The 15,865-nt window shown below is 47.9% G+C and overlaps 2 protein-coding genes across 2 annotated transcripts; both read right to left on the bottom strand.

Annotated features, from left to right (window-relative positions):
• Positions 1-2,181: 2,181 nt before the first annotated feature.
• Positions 2,182-4,674, bottom strand: LOC124686935 (G-type lectin S-receptor-like serine/threonine-protein kinase SD2-5). The gene has a single exon (XM_047220809.1). It carries the CDS (start codon positions 4,672-4,674, stop codon positions 2,182-2,184), a length of 2,493 nt encoding a protein of 830 aa, XP_047076765.1.
• A 4,814-nt stretch (positions 4,675-9,488) lies between these two features.
• Positions 9,489-12,368, bottom strand: LOC124692104 (U-box domain-containing protein 4-like). The gene has a single exon (XM_047225404.1). It carries the CDS (start codon positions 12,192-12,194, stop codon positions 9,990-9,992), a length of 2,205 nt encoding a protein of 734 aa, XP_047081360.1. The 5' UTR covers positions 12,195-12,368; the 3' UTR covers positions 9,489-9,989.
• Positions 12,369-15,865: the final 3,497 nt, after the last annotated feature.

Here is a 15,865-nt window from a genome sequence, read left to right as displayed (position 1 = left end):
GCATATAGCAATATGCGCCACATAATTGTGTATTTCTGTGGCTCATGTGCTATATGCGCCACATAATTGTGTATTTCTGTGGCGCATATGGTTTGCATGCGCCACAGAATTCCAAAAAATTTGTGGAGCATATTTTTTTATGCGCCACAGAAATATTTTTGTGGAGCACGCATTTTTAAATGCGCCACAGAATCCATTTCTATCTATAAGGGTTTTTCTAGTAGTGGTATACCCGGCGGCGCTATGCCGTTTCATCTATAATAAGGTTTTCAATATGTGTAAAATTTTCTTTAGACTTCTCTTTTATTGTTGAATACTGAAGTATATGACATGTTATTTAGCATATTGTAGTGTGGAAGTCCTATAATTACTACCATCACCTGAGCTTTGATGCAGGTTTTTTTTTCCTTTCCAGCATATCTTCCCCTTCATGTACTGGCTATGTTGCCATTTGAGCAAAAAGTTAGCTTGATCTCAGTAAAAGTTAGTTTGCTCCAAATACAAGACACGTACTTCATACTAAAAGAATAAAAGATGCTAAATGATAGGATCTGCAGTCAGCCCTTAGAAGCGCACAAGAGTTAGAAATGAGCATTCCTGAAAACACTTCCTGCTCGGAATTCAACCGTAGTGTTTCTCACAACTTGCCGTTACCACTTCAGCTGGAATAGTAGTTGCTCATAATATGCTTCCTGTTTTGATGTGCAGGTTCCAACAGTTTGGCTGGAGAAGGGTTGGGGCGACACCGCAATGCCTGTACATGGTGTCGTCCACTTGGTTCTTCGGGCCCCTGATCTGGAGTAGTTCCTGAGAACTGAGTGCTAGCTCAGTGGCAAGGCTAGCGAGTGCGCAGCCGGCTCACCCGGGTTCGAATCCCCACCTAGCAGTAATTTCGTTGGGAGGGGCGGACTAAAAACCGGGTTATCATCCATAGTGTCCATCGAGTCGCATCCTACTTAACAGCGTATATCCAAGGCAGGGATCATTCCCCCGTTGGTCAATGTTTTTGGAGTAGTTCCTTGGTACTATACCAGTGATGGTCACATGGATGCTTTGGGCAATCCAATGTTTTCGGAGACCATACTGATACTGGAGCCAAGTAAGGCAGCTTAACATCTATTTTGTTTCTGTTAGCTCTAGTATTTCCAGGCTTTCTAGTTTTGATCTGCTATGCTATTGTTTACATGTTCTTTACATGTTGGAGAATGAGATGTTCATGAGAAGTAAGCAGCAAGGACTTGGCATAACTCCTAAGACCCTCATTGTATGTTTGAGAGAACAATGTTGGATGCTTGTCAGTGTGTTGTGAGCGACTAGCTAAATATGACCACCCAAGTTTCATTTATGCAGGTAACCAGGCTGTTGCCTGATGCTGTTGGAACTAACTAGATGCACGCAGCGTCTTGAGTAGGTTATTGGAACTGAGCATTCCGTGTTGCGTTCAGAAATGAGAATGGGATCCTCCGTAAGTGGATATCGCCTTTTGATGTCTGGCCATTCTTGGAGACATACACCAAGGTAAGTGCTTAGAGCGTCGTACAGAGCTTAACATAGAATGCAGACAAAGTCGGTAGAGATGCAGAACAAGCCTGATCTCATTATTTTCAATTGTCCTCGCGTACTGGTTGGGAGCTACCCTGCAAGTGTGTTTTACCCGCACCTGTCTCACTAAACACTTTTCCCCCTCTCACACGTGCAGGGTACAGCCCAAGTTCATTGAAATCATCAGCGCCACCACAGTGAAGGCGTGGAAAATGCTGAAGAGGAGCCAACTCCTTTTCTCCTGTACTATGTAGGCTGGTAATTTCATGGAGGAGCCAACAAGCTACTGCTCTAATTACTTGTTAAGGATTTGCAAAATTTTGCTTGAAGAGAAATGAAAGAACACGACTATTTGTGGACATGTAGGGGAAAGATATATATGATACATATGAAGAATATAGAATTTCCTAAGGATGGCAATCAAATACATTATGCATATTAGTGGTGGAAACAAAAACGTAAGTGAAACTACCTCTATGTTCTGCTATTGGTTTATGAAACTCTGAATTAAGAAAAGCTCTATGTTCATTTGTACATTGCATATGTTAAGAAACAAATTTACAGAAGAGTGTCACACAGTAGTTGCAACTTAGGAATCACGACCTTTCTTTGATTTTAACCTACATTCCCTAAAGCATGTCATCTTGCTGATACTGGCACGGGGGAGAGAGGGGATGAAGCGTCAAATATCTCATCTCTGCTAGTTGTCTCAAAGCTTGCGGTGCTTTCTGTATCCATGGCACCTTCCAACACCTTCACGACCTGTGACATTGCTGGTCGTTTGCTGACCTCACGCTGCAAGCACCAGACTGCAAGCTTGATTACTTCAATCATTTCTGCTCCATGCAATTGGACATCTTCATTATGATTTTCCACTATATCCAGGACTTGCCCAACCTTCATTTTCTCTTGCAGTAGGTTAATCAGATTGGTGCCTCCTTCAGGCTGGTTACTGTCCAGGATTTTCCTTCGGCTTACAATTTCCAGCAGCACAACGCCAAAGCTGTATATGTCAGCCTTCTCAGTAATTGTTGATGTCAACCACTCTGGTGCCAAGTAGCCTCTTGTTCCTCTTACTTTGGTCATCACATGGCTTTGATCTCTATCGATAAGCTTTGCTAAGCCAAAATCAGAGATCTTTGCATTAAATTTTTCATCAAGGAGGATATTTCCAGGCTTTATATCAAGGTGAACAATCTTCTGTCGACATTCTTCATGAAGATAGGCCAATCCCTTTGCAACGTCAAGGATAATTTTGTATCGAGATGCCCAACTGAGGGAATCACTTTGGTTTTTCTTGAAGATCCATTTGTCCAGAGACCCATTGCTCATATGCTCGTAAACAAGGAGCCTGTGTAATTTATCAGAGCAATAACCTATCAATCTAACAAGATTGATATGATGAATGCTGCCAATTGTGATGACTTCGGCCATGAACTCTTCCTTCCCATTCCCAAGGTCACGCAGGCATTTGACAGCAATTTTGACGTTTCCAAGTTTTCCTTCATACACTGGTCCAAATCCTCCTTGCCCAAGCTTTTTGCTGAAGTTATTGGTTGCTTTCTTCAGCTGTTTATAGGTGAACCGTGTTGGCATCCCAGGGATTCCTTTAAATGGATCGTCTTCTTGCATCCGCTTTGATATTGCCCTCTTAATGACGAGAATCAGCAGGGCGATAATTGCTACTAGAACAGGAACACCAACATGGTAAGCAGTTAAATGCAAGTCGTTACTCGGTGCTGGTGGAGGTAGCATCTGCACTTTGATATATGCAGACAAGTTATATCCAATAGTTCCAGGCTTGTAACTAATAAGTGAAAAAATCTTTGGCATCAGATAGCAAGAACCATATGAATCATTTTGATACCGGAAAAATACTGCTTTGCATGTACAGGCCTTCAAGCATGCCTCCTTGCAACTTTCTTCATGAGTAGCCCAGCTATTTCCAAAATTGAAGTATGTGACGCCCGTGAGAGGCAGAAGCTGTTGATGCTGTATAAAGTCACAAGAGAGAGGAATGGCTAGTGAACAGCCCATATCAGGGTGCCGAACATCCAGCTGACGAAAAGGTGCATCTCCTGAATTTCCAGTTGGGCAACTACACTGTCCTTGTGAACAAATTCCATACTCTCCACATACTGTAGGATATGCACATCCATCAGGGTAAACATCCAGAACATCAGCCAGAGACTCCCATGAGATGCCACCCCAACCATAAACCCTTAGATGCCCATCATCCTCGAGGCTTATGAGCTGTGCTGAAGATGGCCACGGCAATGGTATATCGAACAACTTGATGTCCGTGTTGTTTAAGCCGCCAAATGCTGAGAGGCTACCTTTCAAGAAGGAAATATAAGCTGTGCCATTCTTCACTTCACCAGAGGATATGTTCATCTTTGATTGAACCATTGCATCAGTAGCATTGAACCTTTTCTGATAGTAGAACTCTGGAGGATCTCCATTGACGAAAGAATACAGGCCATGATCAAGCACGGTGAGGTAGAACTGACCTTGAGTCCAATTTGTGGAAACTGAAGTAAGCCTCTGCCCTTGCCTCAGCGACTGCCCAATAAGGAGCGTGTCGGTAGGGTGCTCGAACGATTCCCACACCGTCTTCCCCACCGCATCGAAGAGAATCAGGTTGCCAGTCTGAGCAAGATTCATACCGACGACGGGGCTGCCTGATGTGTTTGTGGACCAGACCGGTGAGCCATCAAAGTCTCGGAGTACAAGATTGCCGTCCCTGGTGATCTGGACTGATGCATTCTCCCTCACCGGATGGTACCTGTTGGCTGCCCACACGACCCTTGGTGGTGCTGAGGCATTGATGGCTGCGGCGCTGGTATCACCAATGGATACAGAGAAGACGGCGAAGAGGAAAGTCTCGCAGGGAGCGGTGCAAATGAAGCCGCAGGCAAAGGATGGACCATACCCAACCGGGTTTTGCCTGAAAAGAATGGCTCTGATCATCGAACCGGAGGCGTAGGTCGCGTTGTAGGGGACAGTGGCATTGTTGTTGGTCCAGAGAGAAGGAAGGTTGGCAATGGGGCTGGGGTAATCAATGGACCAAGCTTGGGAGAAGGGAATGGATAGGGTGAAGAGGAGGAGGAACATGCTTCCTGCCCAACGCATGGCCAGGTTGTGAGTTCTTGGATGGAACATGGAGGTATTTGCAGATTGTGTGATCTTTTGGTCTGTACAATGGAAGTTGTAGAGATGATATCAGAGAGGGGGCGAGATGTCTAAGGAGAATAAATGTTGCCCGTGTATCAGGTTAAAGAATTGGCATATGGATGAGTGGAGACTTAGTGGTGTTCAACTCCTTCTGATGCTTTGCCAGCATTTGACAACGTTGTTCTTGCTTTCTTGGCAATGCACCAATGCAATGTACCAATGCCATCAGACGCAACACCCTCGTCAACCATCCAAATTAGTAAAAAGCCTGGAATCAGCCATGACCATGTGATTTATTGAAAGCAAGCCGGCATTTGAGTTGAGTCTTATTGTGCAAGGTCTATCATTTAGTACGGCCGACACTGTGGGGTTCAAGGATCAGCTGAGCTTCGGATTGGAGAGATATACTTGTTCTGGTTATCGGAATTCAGTCGTGCCGGGCACTATTTTTGGATGAACTAAAAAAAAGTCATGTACAGCACTCATGAAGGGTTCAACTTCCTCACCGGCATATGCATTTGTTTGGGACCATGCTAGTTCATCCTGGCATCCTACCGTGCGATCTTCTATGCCAACCTAGTACCTATCTATATTTATTTGCAAAAAAAAGTACATATCTATATTTCAACAACGTAGCAGGTCAGCGACAACCTACCACAAGCAACATTATTTGGTCCTTGCTCCCCTATTTTTCTGATATTAACCTGCAATGCTTCGAAAGAAAATAATACAGACAAACTTGATGAAATGTTTTAAATGCTTCTGGATGGAAAAGAAAGTCTCTCCATCCAACTACTCATATTGTTAGTTTAATGGGCTGATTTGGTATAAAAGTATATCTTGTTATATTATTGGTTCCCATGAATATGCAAGCATTTATATAAGAGATCTTTGTTTCCGTGTGTGCCTGCGTATTTTGTGACATCAGACTCAGAGAAGCTGCTGCGTCAAGAACGACGAGGGCAAATATCGCGCCAGTCATTCAGATCTTTCGGTACAAAATTCAGAAGTAAACATGCACGAGAGCCCATACGAACGGAACTCCGCCGATGACACAATTTTATTTATGGATCATGACTTGGAGAAAGCAAGAAAATTGAAGTTAATTCTTCTAGCATTCGAGCAGTTGTCAAGTCTTAAGATTAATTTTCGTAAAAGTGAATTATTTTGTTTCGGTGAAGTCAAAGACGATGCCAACCTATATGCCGAGTTATTCGGATGTGGGCTTGGGTGTTTTCCAACTAGCTATCTTGATATTCCGATTCATTATCGGAGACTGACGTTGGCTGAATGAAAAATTATTGAGGAAAGACTTCAGAATTCTTAGTAGCTGGAAAGGAAAATTATTATCCCTCAGGGAAAGATTAGTTTTCATAATTTTAGTACGAATATGGTGATGTATATGATATCTTTCTTCCAGTTACCCAAAAGAGTCTTGCATAGGTTGGATTATTTCCGATCAAGATTTTATTAACAAGGGGATAATGAGAAAAAAAAATCGGTTGATGAAATGGAGTGTTGTTTACTGTCTAAAAGATCACGATGAACTTGGTGTTCATGATCTTGAAGTTAAAAATAAGCCTTGCTATGCATTGTTAACTGAGGATGGAGTATGGCAGTAACTATTGCGGAAAAAGTATGTGTGCTCAAAACCAATATCTTAGGTTCTTTGAAAACTTGGAGATTCACGCTTTTGGGCTGACATTATGGCAACTAAGAAGTATTTTTTACCATTTGGTTCTTTCTCCATTAGGGATGGGTCTGAAATAAGGTTTGGGGAGGATAGATGGTTGGGTAAAACTACTCTTCGAGAACAATATCCAGCTTTAGAATATTGTTCGACATAAGGGAGATATTACAGAAGGTGATGGAAACTTCTCCACCGTCTATGTCATTCATGCGCGATCTTATTGGCACCCGACTGGCTACTTAGAATGAATTGCTACAGAGGTTAGTTTCAATCTAGTTGGTTCAGGGAGCCGATGAATTCCGTTGGAACCTTACCAAGAATGGTATATTCTCGGTAAGCTTCATGTACAAAGCTTTAATTATACCTAGTTAACTGGTTGTTAATAATAAATCTATTTGGAAGATGAAAATATCTCTGAAAACAAAAATATTTGCATGGTATCTTCGTCGGGGTGTGATTCTAACTAAATATAACCTTGCAAAACGCAACTGGCAGGATTGTACGAAATGTGTTTTTTGTCATGAAGAAGAGATAATAAAACAACTTTTCTTCAACTGTCGGGTTGCTAGGTCTATATGGTCAATCATTCAGATAGGTTCTACCTTATACCCACTAGCATTACAATTATTTTTGTCAGTTGGCTAAATGGGATAGAGTCTAGGTATAAAACGCTTCGTATGGTCGCTTTGGCTATGTAGAAATGACAAGGTTTTTAATGATAAAAAATCTTCATCTTGCAAGTTGTTTACCACTCTACGGCTTTGCTCCGTTCATGGTCGTCACTTTAACAATTGGTGGATTGCGACCTCTCTATAGAGGTGTCTACACGGTTGGAGCATACGACCAAGGAGTTTATTTCCCAACATAAGTGGCTGCATAATAGACGTCTTGCGGCCAATGAAGCTTAGCCGTGTTCGCTCTTTTCATTTTCTTCTATGGATATTTTTGTTCGTTTATTTTGGATACTTGAATGGCTGTGTGTGTGTATCCTGCGGAGGCTCGGTGTAATGCTTAATTTTTTTGAGTAATAAAGCATCCTTTATCGAAAAAAAAAGGTGTGGAACGTATGCTAGCAAGTTATCTAGGGGGTCAAGCAACTTTCATTTTGTAAACTCTTTTGCCTTTTCAATAAAAGTGAAAAAAAAATACACAGCCACTGTTCAGCTTCAAAAAAAGTTATCTCGGCGGTCAGGTAACGAAGCAGTTTGACTTTCTTTCCTTTGAACTAGTAAAAAATAAATAAATAAGCTGAGTCGTGGCAATGGAATGACCTCATCACAGCCTTCCGCTTCTGGAGTTCCTATTCTTCCTCATTCCTATTCTTATAAGTGACCGTGTTGTGATTCACATGGTTAGGTTCGGGGTCCTGATGAAATCCTTCAGCTCCGACCGTCTTGTAACCCTTTCTGCATAATAAAGCTCATTTTTACCCATAAAAAAAGGTTGCCTGAAGTTTTAAAAAAAGCAGTTTGACTTTCTTTCCTTTCGTTTCTGGCTTTCTGCAGTTCTGATTGCTTCCGGATTGCAATGTCTAATGGTTTCTTTGTTGTAAAAGAAAACAATACCTCCATTATCCCAGGAGCTATTCAGATCTCCAGTACAAAATTCAGGAGTAAACATACACGAGCCCATACGAACGAAACTCCTGTACTTAGGTGTGAAACGCATGCTAGCAAGTTATCTCGGGGGTCAAGTAATTAAGCAGTTTGACTTTCTTTCCTTTGTACTAGTAAAAAATAAATAAATAAACTGAATCGTGGCAATGGTATGACCTCATCACAGCCTTTCGCTTCTGCAGTTGAGATTGCTTCCGAATTGCAATGTCTAATGGTTTCTTTGCTGTAAAAGAAAACAATACCTCCATTATCCCAGGAGCCTTCTGCCATACGAAAGGGTCTCAGTTTTGGTCTCTCAATCTCAGTCCCTGTCCAGGATGATGCTTTCAGATTACCGCGCGCCATCGGCAGGTGACATTGGGCCCCACATGTCAGCCACCTGAACTACGACAACCACGAAATCAGCGCTACGAATAATCCTCTTCTACCGCACGAAAAATGCCCTGTGTATTTGGTCACTCAACTTCATGTTGCTCTCCAGGATGATGCTGTCGAACTCCAAGCGCCGTCGGCAGGTGCCATTAGACTCCATCCACATGTCAGCGAACACAACTAGAAGAACCACACAATCGGCGCCATGAATAATCCTGATACGTATCTCCAGTTCCACGACGAAGATGCTCCAGTCCAGCACATCGCCCTCATGGAATAGAAGAAGTTTCAGAACCAGTTCTCCTTGTCCCTCCCAAGTCAAACGCAGGGTCCAGCTCAAAAACGACACCCCCAGGGCGACATGTATGAAACAACTTGGGGACTTGCAACCGGTTTATCTCGTGAACGCGGCGAAAAGACGAACGGCGAGGTCTTCCTCGAGCACAAAGCTGCTGAGGATTTTACACGTTTTGCGTTTTCAATATGACCCTGGGCCGAAAAAGTTGCTGCAAAAACAGATTATCGTGGAGCACGTTTTACACCAGCAGGCGTTGCTGTGTTACCTTTCTGCAGATAATGATCAAGCGAACCGCAGCAACCTTTTCAGATAGGGATTTGCGTCCCATATGTGAACTCGTTCAGCCAAATTTCCCGCCTAATCAGAGCATCAGGTGCTGCAAAAAGGCCATACTATAAAACCTGGGTTATCTTGCAAATATGTGACGGTGGAAATACTTTCGAAGATGACTCTTTGGGTCTGTCCAACTTACCAGGCTGCCCCTCCAACTAGGTCTTCATCTTCAACCATGGTGGTTGCAACTTGGAAACAGACAAGTGGATCTCCATAATTCAGACGAAAAACAGGCGATTTCGATCACCAGGGAACACAGTATTCCACACGGTTTGCCATGAAGGACCCCCAAAGATGGTGACTGGGAACCAAGAACATAAAGCAATGCAACTGTTGTTAGCAGGTCCCCTTGAAGATCCTGTTATCCTTCCAGATCAGCGCCTTCATTACATTACATGAGCATGATATATGGAGAAGGGTCACTTCCAATAATAGGCTCATGACAGCGAACAAAGATGCCTCATCTCCAAAAGCTCCTTTTGGGAACAAATAAAGTTGGCACCCAGATTTCTTCTACAAAGCTACCTGATATTCAATCTGTTTTTCTGTTACAACTTTCTATTACAATGGTACAATCCCACCAATGAAATGATTTGTCATTCCCTTCCATTGTTGCCTCAACACAAGCTACAAATTATTATCCCAGTAGTTTACAACAAGTAGCATAGTGTTTTTTTTTCCTTAAATTGAACAAAAATGGAACAATGTCCAAGCTTGCAAACAAAACATCAAGCTGGAGCTCTACATGTACATCTAGTAGACTAGTACTATATGTATGTGCACCAGTTATCCACATTTCCCCCCACACACAGCCAGACACAGGCAACATGTGATGTATCGCAAGTATTAATTCCTTTGGATTAAATTTCGTATACCTTTTCATCCTGAGCATGAAATGAAAGAATCTTTGGACAAAACTCGCCAGCCAGCCAGATGTAAGATTATGCCGGGATGCCAGATTCACCTACGGCACGGGCACTGATATTGAAACAGGGTTTGACAGCTCTCCGCTGCCAAAGCTCGCGGCGCGCCTCAGCGAGCTGTTCCCTACCAACGAATGATCGACCACTCTTAAGTTAGTCCCTAGGGACATTGCTGACGGCATTTGGCTCCTCTGGCACATCTTGACGATCAAGCTCGCTTTCTTCTTGGCGCGCTTCGTTCCGGTCAGCGTGATGTTCTGTATTACCGTGTTCAGCCCTGGGAGCTTTGCTACTCTCCGCACCAAGGTTGTGCCTCCACGGCGACAGATCTCGTATAGAGCTGACACAGCGTTCTCCTTGCCCTTTGGAGTTCCCCGCCTCATTAATCCGACGAGGCTGGTGATCACGGTTTCGGAGCTCCCAACAAGATGCACGACGGAAGGTTGCTTCATCAGCAGAGCCAGAGCACCGGCGGCTTCCTCCGACACGGTGTCGTTCCTCAGGGCTTCGATCAAGGCTACAACCGCGCTCGACTCAAGCATCCGGCTTGAGCTCTCTGGATGCGTCGAGAGGTTGAATAGCGCCATCACCGCATCTTTCCTCCCCCTCGGCGTCCCCTTTTTCAGCATAGAAGCCAGCTTCTCCAGAGCCCCTGGCTCGTTGGTGATCATCTTCTTGTAATCATGGACAACAGAGAGGCTAAACAGAGTTGCTGCTGCATTCTCCTTGGCCTCCGTAGTCCACCCATTCTGCAACACGTTGACGATAAGCCGCAAGCAACCCTCCTGCTCCATGATCCGTGTCTTGTTCGGCTCGTAGATGGACAGGTTGAGCAGCGCGGTCACCGCGTTCTCCTGCGCCATCTGATCCGTCGACGGGAGAAGCCTGCATAGCAACGGGATCGCGCCGAGCTCGGCGATGAATGCCCGGTTCTGCTTCCCGGCCTTGGCCAGCAGCCTGATCTCCTTGGCGGCGACGGCCTTTGCGCTGTCGGAACTCTCCACCAGCATCCTGACCAGAATCCTGGCGGTGGCCTTGTTGGCCTCGACGGCCGCCTTGCTGCTGCAGGCGGTGGCGACGCATTCGGCCATCCCCTCGTTGCTCTCCGGCGAGTCGTACTGGAAGCAGTAGACTCCGCACCACTGCGAGATCAAGCTGCGGAGCGCGCGGTTGGGCACCAGGCGGTTGTCCGCCAGCACCTGGCCCGAGTTGGGGCAGGTGGAGTGGCCCTCCCCGATCCACTGGATGATGGAGGGGCGGTCGTAGGTCTGGCCGGTGGAGACCACCACGGGGTCGCGCATGAGGTCGAGGGAGATCGGGCAGGAGAACTCCTTGGGCACCGAGAAGGAGGTGTCGTCGCAGCCGCTGCCGCCCCAGGACGGGAGGCGCTGCACGTTGCCGGCCGACGGCCAGTAGCGGGCGGCCCTGGCGTTGGCGGGGTCGAAGAGGGAGAAGAGGCTGTAGCGGAGCAGGGCGAGGACGCCGCCGACGAGGAGCAGGTCGGTGTCCTCCTCCTGGCTGAGGATTTGCTCGTCGAGGTACTCGATCTCGGCCTGGCAGGAGGCGGCGTCGGAGATTCCGATGCTGGAGAGGAGGGATTTGAGCAGGGTGGGGTCGGGCGGGTGGCCGAGCTCGAAGTGGTGCAGCGCGGCGAGTAGGCGGTCGCGGAGTGCGGCCTCGTCCGGGTCGTGGTACTGCGCCGGCGCGCGCCGGCGGCAGTGGGCGCGGAGGAGGTTCAGATGGCCCGTGGCGTCGGGGGAGAGGCGGAGGGAGGCCGCGGGGAGCACGTCGAGCACGACGGCCAGCTCGGCGTCGAGGTCCCGGAAGGAGGCGGCGAGGTGCGGGCCCCGGAGCAGCGCCCAGGCGCGGCCGGCGGAGGCGACGTAGGAGACGAGCAGCTCGGCGCGGAAGAGCACGACGTAGAGCTCGCGGAAGCAGAGGTCGGCCGCGTCGGAGAAGCGCGGCGGCGGCGCCGCGCCGGTGTCGTGGTGGAGGAGCAGCGAGGAGAGGAGCGCGTCGAGGAGCGCCAGGCGGCGGGAGAGGGCGGCGAGGTTCCGCGGCTGCGAGGGTGGGCGCGGCGCGTCGAGCAGGCCCGCGGCGAGGGAGGAGAGCGCGCTGAGCAGCGGCGCGCCCGAGAGGCCGCTGGGCGCGAAGAAGGCGCCGGCGAGCGGGAGGCGCCTCCGGCGCGGCGTGGGGCGGCGCAGCAGGAACTCGACCGGCGACGAGGCCGACGCCGGCGCGTCCATGGCCTCCCAGCAAGCGAGGACCACCTCTCCTCCACCCTTCCGAGAGAGAGAAAGGGAAAAAATAGAGTAATCCTTCCGGCTTTTGTTGGATCCTTGCGTTTGACGAGCTGATTAGGTGGGCGGTAGAGGTTAGGTGGAGAGCCGCGACTGCTCGAGGAACGGCGGAAATGGTCAGTCAGGCGCGAGCGCACCTGCCCCCTCCGTCGCGTTGCGCAGCCCAGGCGAGCGGTGGAGCGGTGGCGGGGAAGTCGGAGAAGAAGAAGGCGAGCCGGAGGAGGAGGACGGCCGAGCACGGTTTGGGCTTTCTAGGGCGCTGACATGTCAACCTTCTTCGCCTCGGCTTTCATCGGGATCTACGGTTTTCTTTTTTCTTTGTTCGGCTATGGCGCCGCGCGGTCATTGTGGGCGTGACGCTACGCGCACAGCTGTCGCGACCCGCCGGTTTCGTTGACAGGTGGGACCGCGCGCGCGTGGGCGTTTGGAATAAACGAGTGGTGCGCTTGCGTTTCGGGATGCCGTCGGTTCATTTTTGCCAGGGTATCTATTAACTTCGATCTCTTTGCACCACAGAAAACACGAGGATAATAAAGTGCCTGCGTTTCAATTCATCCACACCAAACTTGGCCAATCAATTTGTCAATTTATCCGCAAAGAAAAATCAATTCATCCAGACCAAACTTCGGGCTATAAGACTGCTCATAGTGGGAGTAACTTAGGTAGTAACATCACACATTTCAAGATGTTTTGGTGACATGGCATATCAATAAATGAAGAAAGAGAGGAAGGTGGTAACTAGCTATGTTACCATAACATCACACACCCCAAGGTAAAATGAGTCTACAAACTAATAAATAAGACTTTGTATGATACCATCTCTAAGTTACTTTGCACTATGAAAGTAGTAACATGGACTAGTAACTTATGCATGACACCACCTTATGTTACTTCCCACTATGAGCAGCCTAAGAAAGATTTTTCATTGGAAAGTGTCACCCAACACCTCTCATCTTTTTAATTTGCCCACATCAAATAAGGTAAGTACATATAGATTAAGTATGTGCTAAATATTATTGATCTTGATTCTCATGTGATGAAAGAGAAACATATTTTTCCTACTTAATTTAAAGTGCATTGAAAAGAGGAAACTACACATCTTTTGGATAAATTTTGGACCTAAATGAGCGCTTATTCGAAGACGGAGTTTCTATTGCAAAAGTCTTATAGTTTTGATTTAAAAAAAACTAAACCACGGCACTTGTTATGGATTGGAGAGTACTCCCTCTATCCCAAAATAGGATGCTTAGTTAGGGCACCAACAATGCAGGCACTTAGAACGGGTGCCAGGGTCTAATTCCTGTCCGTTACGTCTAATTCCCGTAGGAGTCCGGGATTTTCCTTCGCATCGGCTCCTACTTTTGCGTCGAGCGCTAAACTAATTTACTTTCCCACGCGTGAACTTAAGAGACGCCGGCCGCTAGAGTCAGCGCTACTTTTTCAACTCAAATCACTGGGTGAGAGAATCTTGGGCAACTAAATTGCTAGTGTATTGCGTTGTTGTTATCACCAGGATTTGACCAGGTCAGAGGTGGGCCGCGATCAAGATGGACATAAAGAAATATATATAGAAGGAATACGTGAATCGGCCTTTTATACCAAGTTGGGCTTAATTGCCCGTGTATCTGTAATATATTAGATCGTATTTTAGTTAAGAGATAGAATCTTGGTCGTGCACGGTTTAGTGCACGCCTTCATTAGAAAGTCCACCGGACTATAAATATGTACCTAGGGTTTATGGAATAAACAACAACTCACGTTCAACCCCAAAAACAAACCAATCTCGGCGCATCGCCAACTCCTTCGTCTCGAGGGTTTCTATCAGGTAGCGACATGCTGCCTAGATCGCATCTTGCGATCTAGGCAGCACAAGCCCCACGTTGTTCATGCGTTGCTCGTATCGAAGCGCTTTTGATGGCGAGCAACGTAGTTATCATTAGATGTGTTAGGGTTAGCATTGTTCTTCGTTTAAGCATGCTTACGTAGTGCAATCCTCGCATATCTAGCCGTCCTCACGCCTATCTCAGGTGTGGGGGCGGCACCCCGCTTGATCTTTATTTAGTAGATCTGATCCGTTACGATTGCTCCTTGTTCTACAAGGATTAGTTTAATATCTGCAATAGTTTGGCCTTACAAAGGGGGGAGGATCCCGTGGCACGTAGGGTGGCGTTCGCAAGTCCTAAACGGGATGTTCCTAGGATCAACTTCATGTTGGTTTTTTGGCCTTGTTTAGGATCGGCTTACGAGCACCGTACGTGGCCATCCGGCCCAACCCGGAGTAGGATGATCCGATTATGTGGTGAAAACCCTAAATCGTCGTAGATCTCATTAGCTTCATCTTGATCAAGCAGGACCACCAAGTATTCGTACACCCCGTACGGATCATGGGTGGATCGGCTCTTTGAGCCGATTCACGGGATAACCCGAGAGCCGATCGAGGCTCGTATTTAACGTTTACATGTATGCCCTGCAGGAAACTAAGCGAGGCAATCTCATCACCTTCCCGACCGGGTATAGGTCAGGTGGCACGCCCTTGCACTTCGCAACGCCGCGTGTGACCGGAAGAGCATTGCGGGCCGTCGCTCGGAGGGGTCTCGGCCAGCCGCAGCTCTAGGCTCCCCCGGCTCTACGGTGTTGACAAGGCCGCTGCCCGCCGGTGGGTTTTGGCGATCAACACATTCTGGCACGCCCGGTGGGACAATCGTCTACATCAACCACATCGCCATCTACATCCGAGATGGCGGACGGCACGCCGCTCACCTACGAGGAACCGCTCGACGACCTCAAGAAGCAATACAACGAGATCAAGGCTACCCTCGAAGCCGACCTCATCGGCTCTTTTCGGAGAACCCGTTCGGTGGCATCGGATGGAAGGGGTTCTCACCGAAGGTGCACTCGATGGGATAGACCTTTCTTCCCCGTCGGAGGAACGCACCGGGGTGCCGCGGCGAGAGATCAACTACCCGGTGGCTCACTCGCTACACCGCCACTCCGAGAACTTGGTCAACGTGCTCGGAGCGTGTCGCTCGCGCGTGATCCAGGAGATCATGAGCCACCGGTACTCGCCGTCGGGACCAGCTCTCGGGACGCATCAAGGAGAATTGCCATTCCGGTCCCGTCCACCGCTGCCATTTGCGTTGGCGGCACCTCGCCGAAGTGCCGACTACACCGGCATTCCTCGTTTACGGAACTGGTGGCGACCCCGGTGACTACCAGTTCTTAATGGAGGCGCCTAAGGAGATCCCTCATGGGTATGCGTGCATGTATGTGCCGGATTGTGGTGACTGGGCACCCACAAACCAGGCCACAACATCGGGGACTCCGGCGAAGACAGGAGGAACGTCGGCGACAGAGCAGACGTGGCCAGCTAAATACGCCACACCGACGAAACTCCCGAGCCCAGCTCCTGCAGCTGGTTCAGAGCTGGAAAAGCAAACGTGGCAGGCCAAGTACGCCACCCCGGCGAATCTTCGGAGTGCAACTCCTACGGCCAGGCACGGCGGATCGGATCGAGTACCATACCGAGAGACCGGTTCGGCATGATGCCGAAAAGAAGGGCGATCGGCTATTCCAAGCCGTACCACGACGATTACGAGATGATCCCGCCGCCACCAAAA

This window comes from Lolium rigidum, chromosome 2 (assembly GCF_022539505.1).
Source record: "Lolium rigidum isolate FL_2022 chromosome 2, APGP_CSIRO_Lrig_0.1, whole genome shotgun sequence".
Taxonomy (NCBI): domain Eukaryota; kingdom Viridiplantae; phylum Streptophyta; class Magnoliopsida; order Poales; family Poaceae; genus Lolium; species Lolium rigidum.
This window is presented reverse-complemented; position numbering and strand designations above follow the sequence as displayed.

Excerpts from the sequence above, each read along its gene's own strand:
- LOC124686935 (XM_047220809.1), bottom strand. The coding sequence starts at position 4,674 with ATGCGTTGGGCAGGAAGCATGTTCCTCCTCCTCTTCACCCTATCCATT.
- LOC124692104 (XM_047225404.1), bottom strand. The coding sequence starts at position 12,194 with ATGGACGCGCCGGCGTCGGCCTCGTCGCCGGTCGAGTTCCTGCTGCGC.